Source organism: Alligator mississippiensis, chromosome 2 (genome assembly GCF_030867095.1).
Source record: "Alligator mississippiensis isolate rAllMis1 chromosome 2, rAllMis1, whole genome shotgun sequence".
Lineage (NCBI taxonomy): Eukaryota > Metazoa > Chordata > Crocodylia > Alligatoridae > Alligator > Alligator mississippiensis.
The window spans coordinates 151,851,529-151,871,744 of NC_081825.1; the positions used below are offsets into that span (position 1 = coordinate 151,851,529).

General features: G+C 45.2%; 1 protein-coding gene across 5 annotated transcripts in view; it reads right to left on the reverse strand.

Annotated features, from left to right (window-relative positions):
* The window catches only part of FAM13A (family with sequence similarity 13 member A), a 257,788-nt gene that overhangs the window by 139,971 nt on the left and 97,601 nt on the right, over positions 1-20,216 (reverse strand). For 4 of the 5 annotated variants that reach the window (XM_059722315.1, XM_019488106.2, XM_019488105.2 and 1 more), the window contains exon 6: positions 16,301-16,384. The exons of the other annotated variant lie outside the window; for it this stretch is intronic. In XM_059722315.1, coding sequence (XP_059578298.1) covers positions 16,301-16,384 — 84 coding nt within the window. The remainder of the gene's footprint in view (positions 1-16,300; positions 16,385-20,216) is intronic. 5 annotated transcript variants of the gene reach the window in all.

The window sequence follows — 20,216 nt, forward strand, 5'->3', positions numbered from 1 at the left end:
GACTCATCCTGGGGGTGTGGGACCCTGGATCTGCACCAGATGACAGGAAGCTGCTGCTGCCGTTGCTGCCTGGGACTGGTTCTGGGTGCAGCCTGCACCCAGCACTGGGGAAGACTGATGCTGCCACTGGACCCAGGCAGCAGTAGAAGCCTCCTGTCATCTGGCCTGGTGGCAGGAGGTAGGGGAGAGCCCGGGCTGTGCTCCGAGCAGCTCCACAGCGCCATGGAGTGCAGGCCGGTGGCAGGAGACGGGCAGAGCCAGGGTTGTGCTCCACCTCCTGCCGCTGGGCTGAGCTCCATGGGGCTGTAGAGCCGCTCAGAGCACAGCCCTGGCTCTCCACTGCCTACTGCTACTGGGCTGCTTCAAAACTTGAAGCATTTCAAAACTTTTGAAACGTTTTGAGTGCCCTTATCTCGTTTTGAAACTGGTTTGAAGCTTTTTGTTCCATTGCTGTTTTGAGCTCATAATGCATCGAACCAGCTTCAAAACAAAACACTCGGTGAAATTTAGCACACCCCTAATGGATTGTACCCTCAGCAAGTTCGTGGATGACACCAAGCTGGAGGGGTATAGTAGATACACTGGAGGGTAGGGCTAGGATTCAGAGTGACCTAGACAAATTGGAGGATTGGGTCAAAAGACATCTCATGAGGTTTAACAAGAACAAATGCAAAGTCCTGAACTTAGGATGGAAGAATCCCATGTACCACAACAACTTGGGGGCTGACTGGATAAGCAGCAGTTCTGCAGAAAAGGACCTGGGGGTTATAGTGGACAATAAGATGGATATGAGTCAGCAGTGTGCCCTTGTTGCCAAGAAGATTAATGGCATACTGGGCTGCATTAGTAGAAGCGTTGCCAGCAGATTGAGGGCAGTAATTATTCCACTCCATTTTGTACTGGTGAGGAATACTGTGTCCAGTTTTGCTGCCCCCTCCCTCCCACTATAGAAAACTTGCAGACAAGTTGGAGAGAGTCCAATGGAGAGCAACAAAAATAGATATTAGGAAAATCTTTCTCACTAGGAGGGTGATAAAGCACTGGAACAGGTTACCCAGAGAGATGGAATCTCTATCCTTGGAGGTTTTTAAAGCCTGGTTTGACAAAGCCTTGGCTGGGATGATCTAGTTGGGGACAGTCCTGCTTTGAGCAGGGGGGTAGACTAGATGACCTCCTGAGGTCCCTTCCGACTCTAATTTTCTATGATTCTATGGCTTGCCTAATTCAATATTTTCACATTTGTGTGCTTAAAATCAGATAATCAAGCCATATTAGGCACTTTGATAAATAACCCAGTTTTCAAAGATGGTGATCATCTTTTCAGAGAGTTCAACAGAGGTTTGCTCAACTTTTGGGTTAAAAGAAGTTACATGCTTTAATTGACTTTTAGCATACATGTATTTTTTCCCTCCAAAGACATATTTTCATATATCCTTTATTGGCTGATTTTGAAAATTCAGTCCATAATATCCTGCGCTTATTTTAAAAAAAGAAAAATTGTAGAGTCATTTGGCTTGTGCAGTTTACATGCTCCACCCATTTCACCAGTGGAGAGTTTGTGTTTGAATCACCCAGGTTTTACTTCACTGAGCTGTATATACATTTGTATTTCTCCCTACAGTTCTAAAGAAACTAGTCAATTGCCCATCAAGAATGGGGAGGGGGACGAGGGGGGAGGGGGGAGGGAGCTGGGATGGAGTGCCACCACCTAACGCCCCATGCTGCTGCTGTTCTGCCTCTTGCAGGGAGTGGGGTGGGGGAGCCAAGGCCAGCACTGCTGGCCTTGGCTCCCCTGTCCTCTGTCCAGTTCTTGGTGTGGCTTCAGAATCATGGTGGCACTCCCCCATGCTGTTTCCGTCAGCCAATCAGAGTGCAAATAAAGTGTTACTGACAGATAGACAGACAGACTTAGGCTTTTATAATATTAGAATACTTTGCAATTCATGATCTTCAGGAAATTGCTAGATATCAAAAAGCATTTGGTAAGTCAAAAAACATTTTACAAACTCTTTGCTAAGTCAAATCCCATGCTAAATGACATGATATCTCAGTCAGGACTATGTTGGTGCCCAAGTTTTAATGAGGTCTTTTTGCAGTTTCTCTGTTCAAATTAAAGTTTTAAAAAATATATACATAAATAGTAACAACAACACAGACACACTCCTTTCAATATAGCCAAAGGGATTTATTCAGATTTTACATACACAAAATCACCTCCCGACACAGCCCAAGTTCGAAAAATACTAGTCTCGAAAGTGAATATTTTCCAACCTAATGAACGTGTGTAAGCAAGCTTCTTTGGAACCTAGGCTATAGCAATTAACATATATATAATGATACACAGGCATTTGATTGGGTTTTGGATTGGTGGTAGACTTGGACAGTGGGAGGGTAAGATGTGTTAAAATGTATCTCCAGAGACCGTACACACATCTTGCCCCAAACAGAATGGCTAACAAACAGGCAACTTAAGCCTCCGAAATCAAGGCTGAACTCCCACAGACATGAAGCTGGAGCAAGACTGCACCTACATATTTATAAGTAGAAGAGGAGAGGAGGCAGAAGGGATGATGGAAGAGAGGGAGAGAGAGAAAGAAAGAGAGAGCAAGAGAGAGAATCATATCCTATCACTGACCTTTCATATTTTAACTCACCTAGAATTTCAGATAATATGGTGGGGGGAAGGGAAACGGAACAAGACATTATATGACATGCAGTAAGCCATGGTCTTTCCTGGAAGCGTCTTTATTGATGTTTCTCATCTTTGTTGATGCTGTTTTCCTTAAGGTGGCAGTAGTGCAACTGAAGGGGGGCAACTGAAACAGCAGGCTCAGATGTTGTCTTTTGGATGCAGGGGTGGGGGGAGCACAAAAATAGCTACCACCACAGCTGGCAGCTGACGGTACCACTGCAACTGGCAGCACAGCATCTGGCACTGCCCCATGCACTGTAACTGCCTCTGGAAGGTGATATTTAAAGCATGACACTCTAGATCAGCCCAGAATATAAAAAGGGCCTTCCAGTGGATGTATATATATTCCCACCGACGTCACTGTGGGTGGCTGTTAGTATATATTTCCACTAAGCACTGGCAAAACTCCAGTGAAATAACATGGCCTTTAACTGCTGCAGGCCAAGTGTCACCTCAAATATCATATCAAGGCTTAACAGTGATTGTTTTCCTCCAAGAGCATCCCTGCTATGTTGTTTATGCCTGTTTTCACCCTGAAGCATTCCCTTCCTCAATTCCTCCCTTTTCTTCAACTTTTCCAAAATTCTATATCAAGGCTAAGCTGCATTTGTATGACATTTCTAAAGCTCTCTGGTGAGAGAGCCAGGAGGGAAGGGACTTGCTGACTGGTATCCTCTCCCCACTGTGATTGTACAAACCAGGGGAGGAAGGACCTGTGCTGTACATGTAGAAATTCAAGCCAACACCGACAAGGCAAAGGTTTTATCCAAATGAGGCAGTGGCAGGAACTTCTACAATGTTGGATTTACTACTAGCAGCAAACTGTCCCTTCCCCCATACCCTACTGTGTCAGTCAACACCCCATATTCTCTTTTCAGGCTGAAGTGGTCAATTTTGAAAGAACCAGATATGGGGCCAGGTATACTCTCCTCAGCACCCCTACAGATCACTGTAATAAGGAATGCCAGAGAATACCATTTAATCTACTGTCTTTTAAAAGGAATATTTCTGGGTTAATATTCCTGTCACAAATTGGTCAACATGAAATAACAGCTCTGGCATTCTTTTTACACCTGCCAGTGAATTTAGGCATCTCAAAACTACTGTTTTATTTACCTTCTGTCAACCAGTTCTGGGCCATGATTTTTGTATGTGATCTCTTTGCCATGTTATATGACTTGTGTTACAGTTGCTCTTAGACCAGGGGTGGGCAAAATGCGGCCCAGGGGCCGGATGCGGCCTGCCAGGCCATTCTATCTAGCCCACGGGGCCCCTAAAAATTTAGAAAATTAATATTAATCTGCCCTAGGCTGCCTGTCATGCAGCTCTTGATGGCTTGCCAAAACTCAGTAAGTGGCCCTCTGCCCCAAATAATTGCCCACCCCTATCTTAGACTCTTAAGTGGTAGGCCTTGTACGAACATCTGGGCAGACCAAGTTTTCTAGGCAGAGACTATCTTTTTGTTCTTTTGTACAGCACCTACAGAGCAATGGAGTCCTGCTCTACAACTTTTATCACAGGAGATCGTAGGTCCTGCTACTACATAATACAAAAAAAGAATAGTCTGTGCTTTGAAGAGCCTACAGTCTAAACAAATCAGACAAAGGGTGCAAGGAGAAAAAAATAAGTGACTTGGTCAAGATCATGCAGTAGGCTACTGGCAAAGTGAAGAGTGGAACTCGGTTCTCCCCATTCCTGGTATTGTTTTCTCAAGCAATAACTCTTTTCCCCAAACAAGGACAGCATGCTGGCCAAGAAAATTTTCCTTCCCTCTGAGCTTCTTTATGAGATCCTTAAGAGATACTACATGCTGTTTCCATTTTTATGGTGTACCAGAGTTCACCTGGATACTGTTTTAAACCACTTAACTCCAGAGATCTCACTGATTAGAAAAGATTATTGCATCCCCAGAATACTCCTTGCCCTAATTATTTTACAGGTGAATAATTCCTTAATGTCATGCTGAGCTGACAGAAACAGAGATAGGTGGGGGAGCACTTCGGGAGGAACCTGACAGGAGGGAGAACAGGAAAGGCACAGAACCTTGATCAGTAAATTGCAACTCCATCTCCAGCTGCAAACAGGACCAAGAGGGGTAGGCACATACCAGTAGATATTAGACATAAGTAAGGAGAGAATAAAGCTGGGAAAACAATGCTGGAAAAGACATCCTGGGTGAAGGAACTGTGAAGAGTGGAGTGGAGGAAAAAGAATGAACCTCCAGTTAGCAAGGCAGGAGGTTCCCTGCCAGCACTGATTGTTACCTGGGATGACAGGCTGCAGGGTTGAAAGTATAGCCCTTATGCCAATTTCTTACATCTACACAGGCATATCAGTGATTGAACCTGCATCAGCTCAGGCTAAACCTTTTGCAGTGTTTGAATAAGGTGTAAACCAACTCCATCTGATCAAGGGGATAAGAACAATTGAAGTAACTTCTCTAATAAAAAGGTGGGCAGGAGCTGGCAGCACTCAGGAAGTGGGGTGGGACTTGTATCACTGCTTATACCTCCAACAAATACTTTAAAATCCTGGAACATATCCTCTGTGACCAGTCCAGCTGTCAGGCCAGGTATTAGCTGCACAGGGAGCCCCTCTTAAGGGTCCAAAGCAGGATCCATATTTTTGGGTCCTGACCTCTTGGGATGTGGAGGAGAGAAAAAGAAGGATCTGCATAATAGATCTCCCATGTGACTGGTCTGCCCATCTTTTGCTTTTCATGCATTCAGGCACAGAGCCCTTAGAGTGGAACTCTAAGCAGGTACTCACGAGATCCCTCTAAGACACACTTCAAAGCCTGAACAGAAACAGACACAATGAAGAGGAGGAAGAGGTGGTTACAAAACGTGCCCTCAACAGTTTTGTTTTGTATCTGAGACCTACAACCATTCGCATAACAGAACAGATTAGTAGGGCTGTACAAAGCTTTGGTAGCCAATTTGATTTGGAGGCGATTCGGCCCAATTTGGCAGCCAGATCTCCAGATCTGAATAGAATCGGGAGACCCATTGAATCAGAAGCCTCCAGATTGATTTGGAGAGATTCGGAGTTTCAGCCATACTATACAGGCAATCTTTGATGCCGCTGGATACAGCTGCCAGCTGGTATGTCTATTGCAGTGGGCGGAATGGGGAGGGAAGAGGTGTATGTGTGTGGGGGCACAGATCAACACCCCCACAGCGAGGGAGGGATTGGGGCTGGGGCAAGCTGCCCAGGCAAGGGAGAGGGGGAGCAAGATTTGGGGAGTGGGGCTCCCACTCCTGCACACCACTACACGCACCCAATCCGGGAGCTGCTTTTCTGGTGGCTCCTCTGATGGCTCTCGTCGCCAGTCTGGGAGGGCATGGGAGCAGGTGTGTGCCCCCAGATCTGCACACGGCGGGCTGGACCAGGCTGCACTTTGGGAGGCTACTGCCAGCCACCCACTGTCGGGCTGCACTTTGTGGGGTGGGTGGAGCCAGGGCTGCGCTCTGGGAGGCTGGCCCCAGTCACCCGCTGCCAGGCTGCACTCCACGGGGCAGGTGGAGCCAGGGCTGTGCTCCGGGTGGCAAGCCCTTGCTGCCAGGCTGTGCTCTACAGAGCGGGCAGAGCCAGGACTGTGCTCCAAGAAGCTAGCCTCAGGTGCCCGCCGCTGGGTTGCACTCCATGGGGCAGATGGACCCAGGGCTGCACTCTGGATGGCTAGCCTCAGCCACACCCCAGAGCATAGCCTGGCTCCACCCATCCCACAGAGCACAGTGGAGCAGGGGCTATGGAGGGCTGCAGCCACCCTAAAATTCCCCACGCCCGTTCCCATGCCCTCCTGGACTGGTGGCAAGAGCTGCCAGAGGAGCCACCAGAAGAGCAGGTCCTGGACCGGCAGTGTATGGTGGTGTGCAGTGGTGGAAGCCCCATTCCCCGAGTCCTGCACTCCCTCCGCCCTGGCTGAGCAGCTTGTCCCAGCCCCAGCCCCAGCCCCAATCCCTCCCTTGCTGTGGGTCCATTGATCTGCCCCCACCCCACACCCCTTCCCTCCCGCCTCCACCCACCACAACAGACTTACTAGCTGGCAGCTGTGTCTAGCATCATTGAGGACTGCATGTATACTCTATGGCCAAATCTTTGAATCGGTGCTGAGTCTCCAAATCCAAATCAGCTGAATAGAATTGGGAAAGTGATTCAAATTACTGAATCAAATCACTGTCCCTCTGAATTGGCTGAATCCAAATCTGAAGCAAATACTTGCTGCTTCACACAGGCTGACAGCTTAGTGCTTGGGGTATTGGCAGTGCAAGGGGCAGAGGGGCCTCCTGGTAGCAGCTTTAAGCTGTTATTTTCTGCCCACCTCCACCCCCACCCCAAGTTGGCACCCAAGGTTGCTGCCCAAGTTGCCCCACCTTAGTTCTACTACTGCCCAAACCAATGGTGTTAAATTTGGAAGGGGCATTTCAGTATATTTGAAAATAGCAATGACAGAGGGAAAAGACTGAATTGTGCAGGGCAGTAGGAGTAATTAAATATGGTCAGAGAATAATTAAATGTTGTCAGGAGCTTTTCACTACCTCAGTTTCCCAAAAGAAAAAGACCACTGAACCTTTTCTCATACCTTTTTAGACAAAACTTTTGTCAAGAATGTGTTCTCTACTCAGAGAACAGACAAACAGACAGACCCAGTACAACAGATAGCCTAGTGGCTCCTGACTGAGATATGGGCCACAGAGACATGAAACAGTATTTTGGGGTGGAATTCTCAATATCTCCTGATAGAGTTGTCCCACCTTGCATAAAGTAAATGTGTGTGTGTCTTATTCTACAGGCGAGGGGTGAAGGAGACCTACTGCAGAATAGCTGATAAGAGGTTAGAGCCCATACATGGGATATGGAAGAATAGCAAAGCAAAGCCTTGAACTTAGATTTCCCATTTCACAAATCACTGCCAATACTAGCTATTGAAGAATGTATCCTTCTTTGTATTTCATGAGAAACTCCAACAGGTTTTGGTTTCATCCTTAACTTGCAGCATGAGAACATCACTGAAACCTTGAAAAATGTCACAAGATGAGGAAACCTCTTCCCATCCTTTTCCGTAGCCCTGCTCCATTTATTTAGCTTTTGGACAGTATTTTGCTGTTGCACATATACTTTTAGACAGTCCAGCCTGCACTGTCTTCTTTATAAGCTGCTATTTAAAAAAAAGAATAATTCACAGTGCATTTCTGTATCTTACATTAGTGTCCTGCTATAATACAACATTTACACTGGATAGAACATTACATCTGGGTTTTTTTTCTCCCCCCTTTTAAACAAAGTGCAAAAATTTGCCAGGTTTAAACTTTCAGTGACATGTAACCTTAGAGCTATTGAGAGAGCTCAATACAGGAAATGTTGGCAAAGCCTCTAAATCTATAGAGGCTCTACTGGAAGATTGCTCAATATGATGTTGGTGATAAGAGAGGGTTCACAGTCCTCTTACCAGAACTATTTTCAATCTCTCTTCCCCTTTCTTGGTTAACTGCAATAAATAACCTCCTTTTGGCCTCAAAAACTGTCAGACTTGGAGGGAAGTCATCTAGCTGCTCTAGATTCAGAAGCCATTTTTGTTTTAAATGTTGAAAAAGTCCTTAATGTATTTTTGGTACGTATTATCTTAAAAGGTGACCTTAGTTTCAGGAACTTCAAACTTGCTTTCCCCTGGTGACTAGTTCCCTGGTTAGTTTTTCAGACCGATGAACCAAATTTTTTGCTGGTATAAAGGAGAGGCAGCTGCACCCTATATTCACCAGCAGAAAATTCCCCCCCGGGCTTAAAATAAAAGTGATGTCATAGCTTTGTTTGCTTATCAATGGACTCTATGCAAGTCGCTCCAATGGAGACAATCACTGACAAGTTGGTGATTAAGCCTGCAAATGTCAGAGCTAGTCTAAGCTTTATTCAAAAGAGTCATGGTAGCCAGTCAAATAAAATTCACAGAATAATTATTTGATGCACTTGGGGATCTTTTAAAATGGGCTTTTAATTTTTTCCCCTCTTATTTATCAATTTTTCTGTACATTATGATTTTTAAAATATGATGCTTAGAAAGAATACTTTTATGATTCATTCAGCTGTAGCGTCCATCCCCTTTCCCTCTATACATGTCCTTCAAGATGGAGTGTCCTTAGGTTCCTTTGTGTGCCACCTAGAGAAGAGCTTTTTCCTTGCCTTCAAGGCCTAGTCTCTAATGGTTTCCCAGAGAGTTTTTGTGCAACAAATACTACTGTGCTTCTTCTCCAGCAGTGGAAGTCTTTCCCCTCCTCAGTTTATTACTTCCTCACTCAATGGAAATCATGAAACATTTCCATTGTGAGAGGTACCTTTCTCAGAAAAACCAGAGCTCCATCTTTTGTCTAGAGCCAGATCTCACAGCTGCCCCCCACACTATCAACTGCAGGTTCTGTACCTTGTTGAACACAGCTCATCTTACTTCCAGTTCAACTGTACATTGATTCAGACACTGGCTGCCAGCACATTTTGTCAGCAATATAACAGTGTAGACATCGTGCAGGTGGTAAATGAATCAGAAATTCTGGCTAGGATTTAGTGATTATACCCTGCTCCTAGGCACTTCATCTGGATTGCCTCTGAATACCAAAGTTTTGTGTCTATCTCTGCTAATCAAACATAACAACTCATTCACCGGACTGAGTTCAGTTCCTCTATTCCCTGTATGTATAACCTCCTCAGAAGTGGTGCTGAACAAAGAGTGTGTGCTAAGCACTGGCCCTTTGGTCTGACAGCTTCTATTTGGAATCACTCACCAATTAATTCTGTAATTTCTCACAGCAAAATACATTAGAGAATCTTACCAAGTCAACCTGAAGAAATAGTACAGCTGGGGGGAAGGAATCCTTTTGTGCTTATCGAGTGGAAGCTCACCAGTGTCACAATAATGCTTTCACTAACCAAGAGCCTTTTATCTGAAACATAAAGGGATATTTTACCATAAGCTATGAGCAAGGGAGTCATATGTAGGTGTGCTGCTCCAGGAGCAGCCCAGAAAACAGACTGTGATTCACTCAGTCATAGAATCATAGAAAATTAGGGTTGGAAGGGACCTCAAGAGGTCATGTAGTCCAACCCCTGCTCAAAGCAGGACCATCCCCAAATAGATCATCCTAGCCAAAGCCTTTCTACCCAGGTATAAAAATATCCAACAATGGAGATTCCACCACCTCTCTGGGTAACCTGTTCCAGTGCTTTACTACCCTCCTAGTGAGAAAGTTTTTTCCTAATATCTAACCTACACTTCCCTTGCTGCAACTTACTCCTTGTCCTATCATCTTTGATCTGGTATCCCATGATGTTTTCATGGGAAACTTGGAGGATTGTGGGCTTAACTGCTCGACAGTTAGGTGGGTAGGAAGCTGGCTGCAGGGTAGGATGCAGAGAGTTCTAATATCTGTGTTGTCCTGGCGAGAAGTGGCCAGAGGTGTTCCTCAGGGGTCCATGCTTGGTCTAGTGCTTTTCAACATCTTTATCAATGATTTAGATGTGGGGGTGAAGAGCTCACTGGCCAAGTTCATGGACAACACTGAGTTATGGGGGAGCGTGGTCATGCTTGAAAACAGGCTGCAGATACAGGCAGACCTAAATAGGCTGGCAAGTTGGGCAGAATGGAACCAGATGAAGTTTAACATTGAGAGTTGTAACGTGCCCCATCTGGGGACCAACAATCCCCAACATACTTACAGGCTCGGTGGCGCCATACTGTCTAGCACCACAACTGAAAGGGAGCTAGGGGTAATAATAGACCATAGTATGAACATGAGTCGGCAGTGCGATGCTGTAGCCAGCAGGGCAAACAATACTCTGGCATGCATCAACCAATGCATCTCAAGCAAAACCAAGGAAGTCATTCTTCTGCTTTACTCAGCATTGGTAAGACTGCAGCTGGAGTACTGCATCCAGTTCTCAGTGCCACACTTCAACAAGGATGTCAGAAAGCTTGAGAGAGTCCAGAGGAGAGCCACCGGTATAATCAGAGACTTGCAAGGCAAGCCATACTAGGAAAGGCTGAGGGATTTGGGCCTCTTCAGCCTAAAAGAGAGGAGGCTGAGAAAGGACTTGGTAGCAGCTTATCTCTACATCAGGGGAATACATCAAGGGCTTGGCAAACAACTGTTCACCAGGGCACCCTTGGGGAAAACCAGGAGTAATGACCACAAACTGCTGGAAGACTGTGTCAGGCTTAACACTAGGAAAAACTTCTTTACAGTCAGGGTGTCCAGACTGGAATCAACTCCCTCCAGAGGTGGTGCAATCACCTACCCTGGAAATCTTCAAGGGGAGACTGGACAGTCACTTTGCAGGGGTCACCTGACCCCAGTTGTCTTTCCTGCCTAGTTCAGGGGGGCTGGACCCAATGATCTTTGCAAGGTCCCTTGCAGTCCCTTACAATCTATGAATATATGAATCTGCCACCACTGAGAACAGTCTATTTCTATCCTCTATGAAAGCACCTCTCAGGTAGCTGAAGGCAGCATTAAATCTCCCCCCAGTCTTCTCTTTTTCAAACCAAGCAAGCCCAGTTCCCTCAGCCTCTCCTCATAAGTCATGTCCCCCAGCCCCCTCACCAATTTGTTGCCCTCCTCTGGACTCTCTCCAATTTGTCCACATCCTTTCTGTAGCAGGACACAGTACCCAAAACTGGACACAGTACTCCAGGTATGGCCTCACCAATGCTGAATAGAGGGGAAGAATCACTTCCCATGATCTGCTGGCAATGCTCCTACTAATTCAGCCCAGCATAATGTTAGCCTTCTTGGCAACAAGGGCATGCTGTTGGCTCATATTCAGCTTATTGTCCACTGTAACCCCCAGGTCCTTTTCTGCAGAGCTGCTGCTTAGCCAGGCGGTTCCCAGCCTGTACTGGTACATGGGATTGTTTTATCCTAAGTGCAGGACTTTGCGTTTGCCTTATTGAACTTATGAGATTTTTTTTTGGTCCAATCCTTCAATTTGTTGAGGTCTCTCTGAATCCTAGCCCTACCATCCAGCATATCTACTACTTCCCCTAGCTTGGTGGCATCTACACACTTCCTGAGGATTCACTCCATCCCTTCTTTCAGGTCTTTGATGAAGATATTGAATGAAACTGGCTCCAGGACTGATCCCTGGGCCACTCCACTTGAAACTGTCTGCCAACTAGGTATCAAACCATTGATTACTACCCTTTGATCCTGGCAATCCAGCCAGTTTTCTAACCACCTTTGAGTCTGTTCATCCAACACACACTTCCTTAGCTGGCTTACAAGGATGTTGTGGGAGACCATATCAAAAACCTTGCTAAATTCATTGTATATCATGTCAACTGCTCTCCGTACATCCATAAAGCCAGTCATCTCATAATAGAAGGCAATCAGGTTGGTCAGGCATGATTTGTTCTTGGTGAATCCATGGTGACTATTCATAATCACTTTCTTCTCCTCCAAGTGCTTAGAAATGGATTCCTTGAAGCCCTGCTCCATGATCTTTCCAGGGACTGAGATGAGGCTAACCAGTCTGTAGTTCCTCAGATCCTCCTTTTTCCCCTTTTAAAGATGGGCACTATATTTACCCTTTTCCAATTATCTGGGACCACCAGTTTTCAAAGATAATGGCCAAGGGCTCTGCAGTCACATCAGCCAATTCCCTCAGCATTCTTGGGTGCATTGTTTCCAACCCCATTGATCTGTACACATTCAGTTTTTCTAAATGGTCCCTAACCTTCTTTTTGCCCTGTTTGCTGCTCACCTTCTCCCCAAACTGTGCTGCTAGGTCACCCTGCTTCTCCCTTGGTCTGGTGGATATGTAATCTGTGCCCACCCTAGACCCTTATGTGCCAACTCATAGATGCCAGCCACTGACATGGTGGAGGTGCAGGATACAGGAACAGTGGCCTCCTGGAGCAGTTACTTGTATCTGCTTTGGATGGGGGAAGTAAAGGGGTACACTGACACTGCATTTCTGAATGGTCCCATAGCATGGCTCACAACTGAGCTGTAATAAGTTACATCCCCCAGTAGTCCTGGGTGGTATTGATAATCTGTATTTTACGGATAGTTAAATTACATCCCTCTGGGCTATAGATGTCATTTTCAAAGAACAGTAAAGGAGTCAGACAACCAGCTCATACTGAATTTCTATCAGATTTGGGTACCTGATACCCTGAGACTGGTTGCCAAAGTGAAACAATCCTGGAATAGGAGTAGAGAGCCCTGACTCCCAGCTCCTCCCCTGCCCCAACTCTAACACTCCCTCTAACTATGACAAATGGGGTTTAAAGAGACCTAGGTTTCTTTACTCTTATACCAACATAAGTCCTCAAAAGCCTCTTAGCTGGTTTAGGGCAGAACTCATGAAAGTGAGCCTGAAGGAACGGCTCATGAAATCACAATTCAAAGGTATCACTTTTTTCCTGGGGGGGGGGGGAGACCCCACACATACAATGATTTAATATAAACAAATACAAAAACCTTTGCCACTACTCACAAGCCCTTTTCCATCCCCCATCAGGTAATCCTATTTGTCTTGCATTGGTTCCACAGAAAAAGAAGAAAACATCCTTGTTAATAGAGGAAATGATGTCAACAAAGCTTTTTAGATAAAAGAATTATTAACATGCCATATAACGATGCATAAAAACATGGTGCTTTCCCCTCAATTGCTACTGAAGCATGGGCAAATACTGATCCATCTAAGCATTTCTCCCTTTTTCTACCACTGTATTATACACTATTATCAAAAGCCAACAGATCACATTGAGACAGGACAGGAGTAATAAAAATCACAACAAAACTGCTGTCAAACACGCATCACCACTTTTTAACTCCGAACCTCATGCCTACATTCAGCTTTCCCTTCATTTCCTTTTGCTTTCCTCAGACTGTTTACACAGCTGACCTTTTACGTGGGACTATAGCTTTTACTAAAAAGGTGACTTTGCTCTGCTACATACAGCCTTTTAATCTATTTAAATTGCTGTAGAGATTGCAGAAAAGCACGTACAAAGCTCATGACCTGTGTCTCATGATGCAAGGGACAGGGAGCTGGGGAGTGCCATTTTCTAGAAAACACTACACTATACAAGAGAAATAAATCACACCGAGGAGCAACACTGATAAGCTGGAATGCTGGTAACCACTGCTGTGGATTATTGCATTTTCTTATTGAAAAATACTGCTAAGTGTCTAGAAGACTGTCTTGCTTCCCATATAAAATAACCTATTGGCAAATGCTCTTTATAAGTGACTGTTTAAAATCTGTCATTTTCCTCTTTTCCTAACAGATATTCTTGCCGTGGCTGCCACAGGTCACCAGGGATTTTATTTATGACTTGGAATGTTGTCATGGCATCTATGAACCCTAATCACAGATCAGGACACCACCACTGTGCTAGGCCCCTTATAAACACAGACTAAGATGGTATTGTCTGCCTAAGGGGATATGGGAGAGGAAAGGGGGCATTGTCCATATTAACTCAGAAAAACATGCATTCTGGTGACCAAAGACAATTGGCTAATGAGGTCTGCACATGCTGCGAATGTAATACATGCTGACTTAAATGGGGAATTAATTAAGTTGGTTCTTGGAAGAGAAGACTTGCATGTATCTCTATCCTTACATTTACATCAATGTCCATCCTTATGTTTTGTCAGTTCCTGTCAAATAGGCATGTCAGAGCTAAGAAGTCATAAACAAAGTTAGCGGGGATGGCTCAGTCTCAGGACTGACAGGCATGCTACATAAAGGGCATGTGTCAAAAAGTAACATAACCCTCCTCAGTAGACATTATTAACAAAGTAATGGAACAGCAAAATGTGTGCAGCAGTTCCTTGCTGGGTTATGTGTGTGTACGCGTGTCTCGGTGTACGTGTCCAAGTAAGTGTTGTCATGTGGGTGTGCATTAATGAAGCAAAAAAGTTGAGAACAGCTCCAAGGGACCTTTATTGTTCCATCTGACTGTTCTTAGAACAGGTGTTTGATCTCTCCATTTACTGTAAAGTAATCCATAAATGCACTGCATTCTCAAAAAGCATGACCTAGCTGTGGCAGAAATGCAGGCCCTCCAGACTGGCATCTCATGTTACGCTTGCTTTGAACCAGCTTTGGAAAACACAGTTGTATTGCTGATCTGAAAATCAAACACTCATGGCAGTAGAAACTTTCCATACCAATGGCCAACACAGAGAGAATTCACTTATCTAAATTGTAAAAGGGGAATCTAGCATTCCAATAAATTATTTAATTTACATTTCAGTGTCCAGTTCTAGCTATTACGGTTGCAGAGATCCCTCTGTACAGAGAAGAACCTCTTCTAAATTCAGGAGACATGCTATTAACAAACTAGCATAAGGTTCATTGGTGCTTGGACCTTGTAACAGGTACAGGGAGTGTGCATATATGTGCATAATTAGATACAGATATGGCCTTGCCTCTGTTGGCTCCCTGCCCAGCAGGCAGTCACAGCTGCTATTCTTTGTCTGCCCTGAACAAAAGAACAATGTACTTCTAGAACATTCTAGGATGGTAGCCACCCCACAAATGGTAGAGGGCAGAGGTATAGTAAAGGTCCTTCCCATTCCATGAAGGCCAGACAGGCAGTGGAGATCAGGTGGACTCCCCTATGAAGCAGCATGGCAGACACAGCCCTGGGAGTCAGTGGGATGGCATGACTTCACCCACACCCCAGGGAGGCCATTGTTCACCGGGCATCTTCCATCCTCAACCAAAGGATTTTCAAGAGCACACAGAGCAATGTTAACTCTGCTCCTTATAAAACCAGCCTCAGTTTTACCATTTCATTCAATGGGAACAGAGTCAGGCCAATGTTCAGCACCTTTGTAGTTCCACCTAAAGTGGACTATAGAATAAAACCACTGGATCAATGGTATAGTTCAGGGATGGTCAACCCATGGCACGAGTGCCACAAGTGGCACAGGCAGCCTGTGTGTTGTACATGGCAGCACAGGGAAAAGAAGACTGGACACACACCTTGCTGGGGTTATTTGACCCCAGCAGTTTTTCCTGCCCAGAGCAGGGGGGCTGGACCTGATGATCTTGCAATGTCTCTTCCAGCCCTAAACTTCTGTGAATCTGAGAGACAGGCAGCACAGTGGCATGTAGAGTGGGGAGCAGAAAACTTAGCAACAGATTGGTCAGAGAGCAGAGAGCACAAAGCAGATCATCCAGGGAAAGGGGATCAGAGTGGCACTCTGGGAGGGTGCGGTGCTAATTCATGGCACGCACACCTGCAAAAAAGGTTGGGCCCCACTGATCCAATCCATGTTGATCCTTCCCAAGCTGAAAAATATTGGGAAAAAACCTTTTTGCTTGTAACGTGCAATTCTTAAAATATGGCCTTGAACTAACCAACCTATAAAGTGAATATAATGCTTTCACATCAACCCAACGCAATAGGTAACTTCACTAATTGATTGCATGCTTTATTAACAAGAAACAGGATGAAGATAGAGGAATCTGAAAAGGACCCAAGGATTCTTGTTGGCATGAAAATTCTCATCTCTACAGATCCAGAAAACCCCTATTGTTTCTCTGTGACTAACATCCTGTATGTCAGGAAAGTTTAACTACATGCCCATTTTACTGTACCTTGCTTCTTGGAGATGCCTTTGGTGCCTCCCTTTCCAGAGCTCTTGTCAGGTTGACAGGCAGGGACTGTGCACAATTGGCCTCCTACAAGATGATGTTACCCCCCAAAAAAGAGAGAGACAAAATAAAAACATTTAAAACTAAACAGGCACATACAAAAAAGTAGCTATGTTCTTTATCTTTTGATTAGATTTATAGATCCAAGAGGTAAGCATGTGAAAACAATTATCCCTATGTATTTTAGAGCTAAAATTTGCTACTTATACTAAAAAAAAAAAGAAATCCAAAAATCTGTGGTAGAAAACCACTAGAAAACACTAGAAAAAATGATAGAAAAGGAGGAAGAGAAGTGTCTGATTCAATTGCAGTTCAAATACTCTATAACAGTGGTCTCCAACATTTTTAAGTAGGAGATCAATTTTGGCATTTAAAAGCAACCCAAGATCCTCCATGCATTGGTGCCACCTACCCCCTGTCCCTCCCCCACCACCCAACAGGTCAGTCTGTGGGGAGAGAAGTGGGGGCAGATTGAGGCAAAGGGAGAAAAATTATTTGGGGGGCACACCTCCCCAGCAGGTAAGTCCTACCTAGCTAGGGCCCCACTCAACCTACCCCTGCTTCTGTCTCTGCAGCACTGTCCCTCACTGTGGGGGCCTCAATCTAGCCCCCGCCCCTTCCCTCCCCCACAGACTGACCTGCTGGGTTGGGGCGTGCATGTGCATGCATGTGGGCACTCAGCCCCCCACCCCAGCCTCAGATCGACTCCAAGAGGCTCTGAGATCTACCGCAAGAGGCTCCAAGATATACTGGCTGATCGAGATCCACTGGTTGGTGACCACTGCTCTATACCTTAAATACTTTATTGTACTCTCTCTTATAGAGAAGTTCTGTAAAAAAATATTGTACTTCGGTTTACATTTTCTGTACATTTTCATGTCTTCAGAAATATTGTAGTTAGCAACACTGTATACCAGAGGTATCAAACATAAGGCCCAAGAAGCCAGTCCATCTGATGTACTGGACTACTGGCAGGCCACTGGAAGTTGGGTTGGGGCCAGGGCCTGCTACAGAATTCAGGCCCCTTGGTCCCCAGTGGCCCTGGCAGTCTGTGGCAGGGGGGTGAGCAAAGGCTGAAAGAGACACAGTCAGTCTTTGGCCCCTTTGCCAGTCATTACTGCCACAGCCCTACCTCCCCAGCCACTGGCCCTAACTATGTAGCTTGTGTTAGAGCCAAAGCTGGAGCTGCTGGTGCTGCCACTGCCACGTGCTGCAGGTCAGAGCCAGAGCTGCCACTGCCGCCACTGCTTTTTCATGCCGCAGGCTGGATCTAGCCTGAAAGGAGCGCTGCAATCCAGATCTGGCCCAGAGTTTGACAGTGAGTTTGACACTCCTATTATAGACTATCAATTTAAGGTCTAATGAGTGTTTTCACTAACTCCAACATGAACATTATGATTGGGATCTACTTAAATTTTGGCAAGACAAAAAGCTTTTCATGACCCACTCACAGTGTGCAGAGCTGATTTTGTGGGCATTTCACAATAGCCCTACCACTTGGTGCTGATTGGTAAAGGGGCACCAGCGGGGAGGATTGGGGAGGGGTGTCTGCTATCTTGAATGCTGGCTGCTCTTCGTGCAGCCCCACCTCTCAGCACTCATTGGCGGAGAAACCCCAGTGGGGGGAGAAGGGACAAGGGGGCAGCCGCCATCTTGTCTGCTGCCCTTGGTACTGCCCTGCCAGCTGGCACCTTCCCTCCCAGCAGCAAGGACTGCTGGCTCCCACTGGGGAGTCAGCATTTTATTTTTATCAAGCTTTTTTTGTTGATTTTGCAGATTTCATGGAAAATTCTGGATTTTGCCATTTCCACAATATCTATGAAACTACAAATTAAGTAGGTCTCTAATTATGATGTTTTAATGTTACACATAAAGGAGATATTTAACATTGCTGAGTCAGGAGCATAGAAAAAGATTCCAGAATCATCCCAATAATTATAAGGGATCCTGGTTTTCTCTGATTAAAAAAAAATCCTCAATTTTTGGATTAAAAAAAGTAGCCCAAAATCCACATTTTTCCATAATCAAAATGAAACACTAACGTATAGATAGAAATATAGTGGTGTTTCATTTTGAACATGGAAAAATGTGGATTTTGGGTTACTTTTTTAAATCTGAAAATTGGGCATTTTGTAATCAGAGAAAACCATGATCCCTGGTAATTATTCTGAGATTTGTTTTCATTTGATGTTTCTCTCCCTTCCTGATTGATGCAGAGATTAAACAGTATAACATTCCTTCCCCACTTGAGAGTCAAGAAGCTACTGTAGCAGAAGGGTTCTGAGGCTTGTAAACTTTCCCCTACAAATCTCATGTTGCTCATTTCCTATGACCTCTCATCTTGAATATCACTCTGTCTGAATCATTTTGTTCCTATTATAAATATGCCCATCTGCTCATTGGTGAACAACTGCTTTGTAAATCTCCACAGAGTGAGAGAACATTAAAACTGAAAACCAAAGAGAGATTCCTACAGGTGCTTTCCCTCTGCACTGCCTCTGCATCACTATTTTATCATATTTACTCAAATCCAAGATGAGGTTTTTCTCCCCCATGGGGAAAGAAGCTCTCATCTTGCATTTGAGTACAAGGTGGAGGAGAGGCATGCAGCTGCTGTGGCTATAACACTCCATTCCTGAGCTTGGAGCAATGCCAGGCAGAGCCACAGCAGCCACTTGCTACCCCTTTGCCTGTCCCTGCAGCCTCTGCCCTCCCCCCGCACCCCCCCCCCTCCACCATCACCTGCAGCCCCTGCCCAGGCACATAGCAACAATGTCTGTGGAGAGCAGGCAGGGGGCAGGCAGTTCAGGTGACAGCAAAACAGGCACCATATGGGGGGCAGGGGCTGACAGGCATGGGGGGGAGGCAGCTTGCAGGAGGGAGAAGTTGTGGAGAGGCAGGGGGCAAGGATGCAGCCTGACCCCGCCCCAGCTGCCTTCCCCCTACCACTGCAATAGTGGCAGAATGAATGTAAGGTAACCCTCCAATAATTAGATTCTATACTTGGAAAATTATAGCATATTCATAATTTTTCCATAAACAGAATGTAAGGAATCTTAAATTTGAAGTCATTTTGGATTCAGGTAAATAGGGTACTTGAATCTGCTTGAAGCCTCTGAGTCTCTTTGATTCAGATAGAAGAGAACAGGTGTTGTCTGTCCATGTGATGATACAGAGTGAAATGAAAGCTCAGTCTACCCATCAAAGCAACTAAAAAGCCCTGAGAAGAGATTTTCAAAATGGAACTGTTCATACTGACTCAAATGGAAGAGTAAAGCCAACCTCAAGTCCTTTTGAAACATATTCCCAGCACCATGCTAAAATGGAAAGTGGGAAACCCCTCAAGTTTTCCTATGGAAATTGGGAAAGAAATAAACTAACCATAAATTGAAGGTCAAAAAATTGCCTAGATCCCCACAGGCTTACCAGGGGCATGATCCAAGTTCAGGACTAGAACTCCCAAGTTCTCCTCCTCCTCTTGAAGAACCATTCTCTTGCTTTTATTATATATCTAATCTCTGGAAACTCAGCAGGGGAAGATTTGTTAATTGAAACCAGGATGTGGGTGATGTGGGCAACTTGACTACACATACTGTTGGTGAGTCTTGGGAAACTCTGTACACTATCAAAGAAATGGCCAGAGCCTCACGTTAGGCTGCTTTAAGTAACTATGTGGTAAACTGATGAAGGAAGGAGGCATTTACTTAAAAAAAAAGCTTCTGTGGACTGTTTTGGTCACAGCAAGCTTGGAGTAAAATGGATTTTACAGACGGCTTCAGTGGGAGCAAGAGTTAGGCCAGCATTGAGTGCCCTTGAAAAATCCCATGTTCTGCATTCTACCTCAGGACAGTAGGCATGA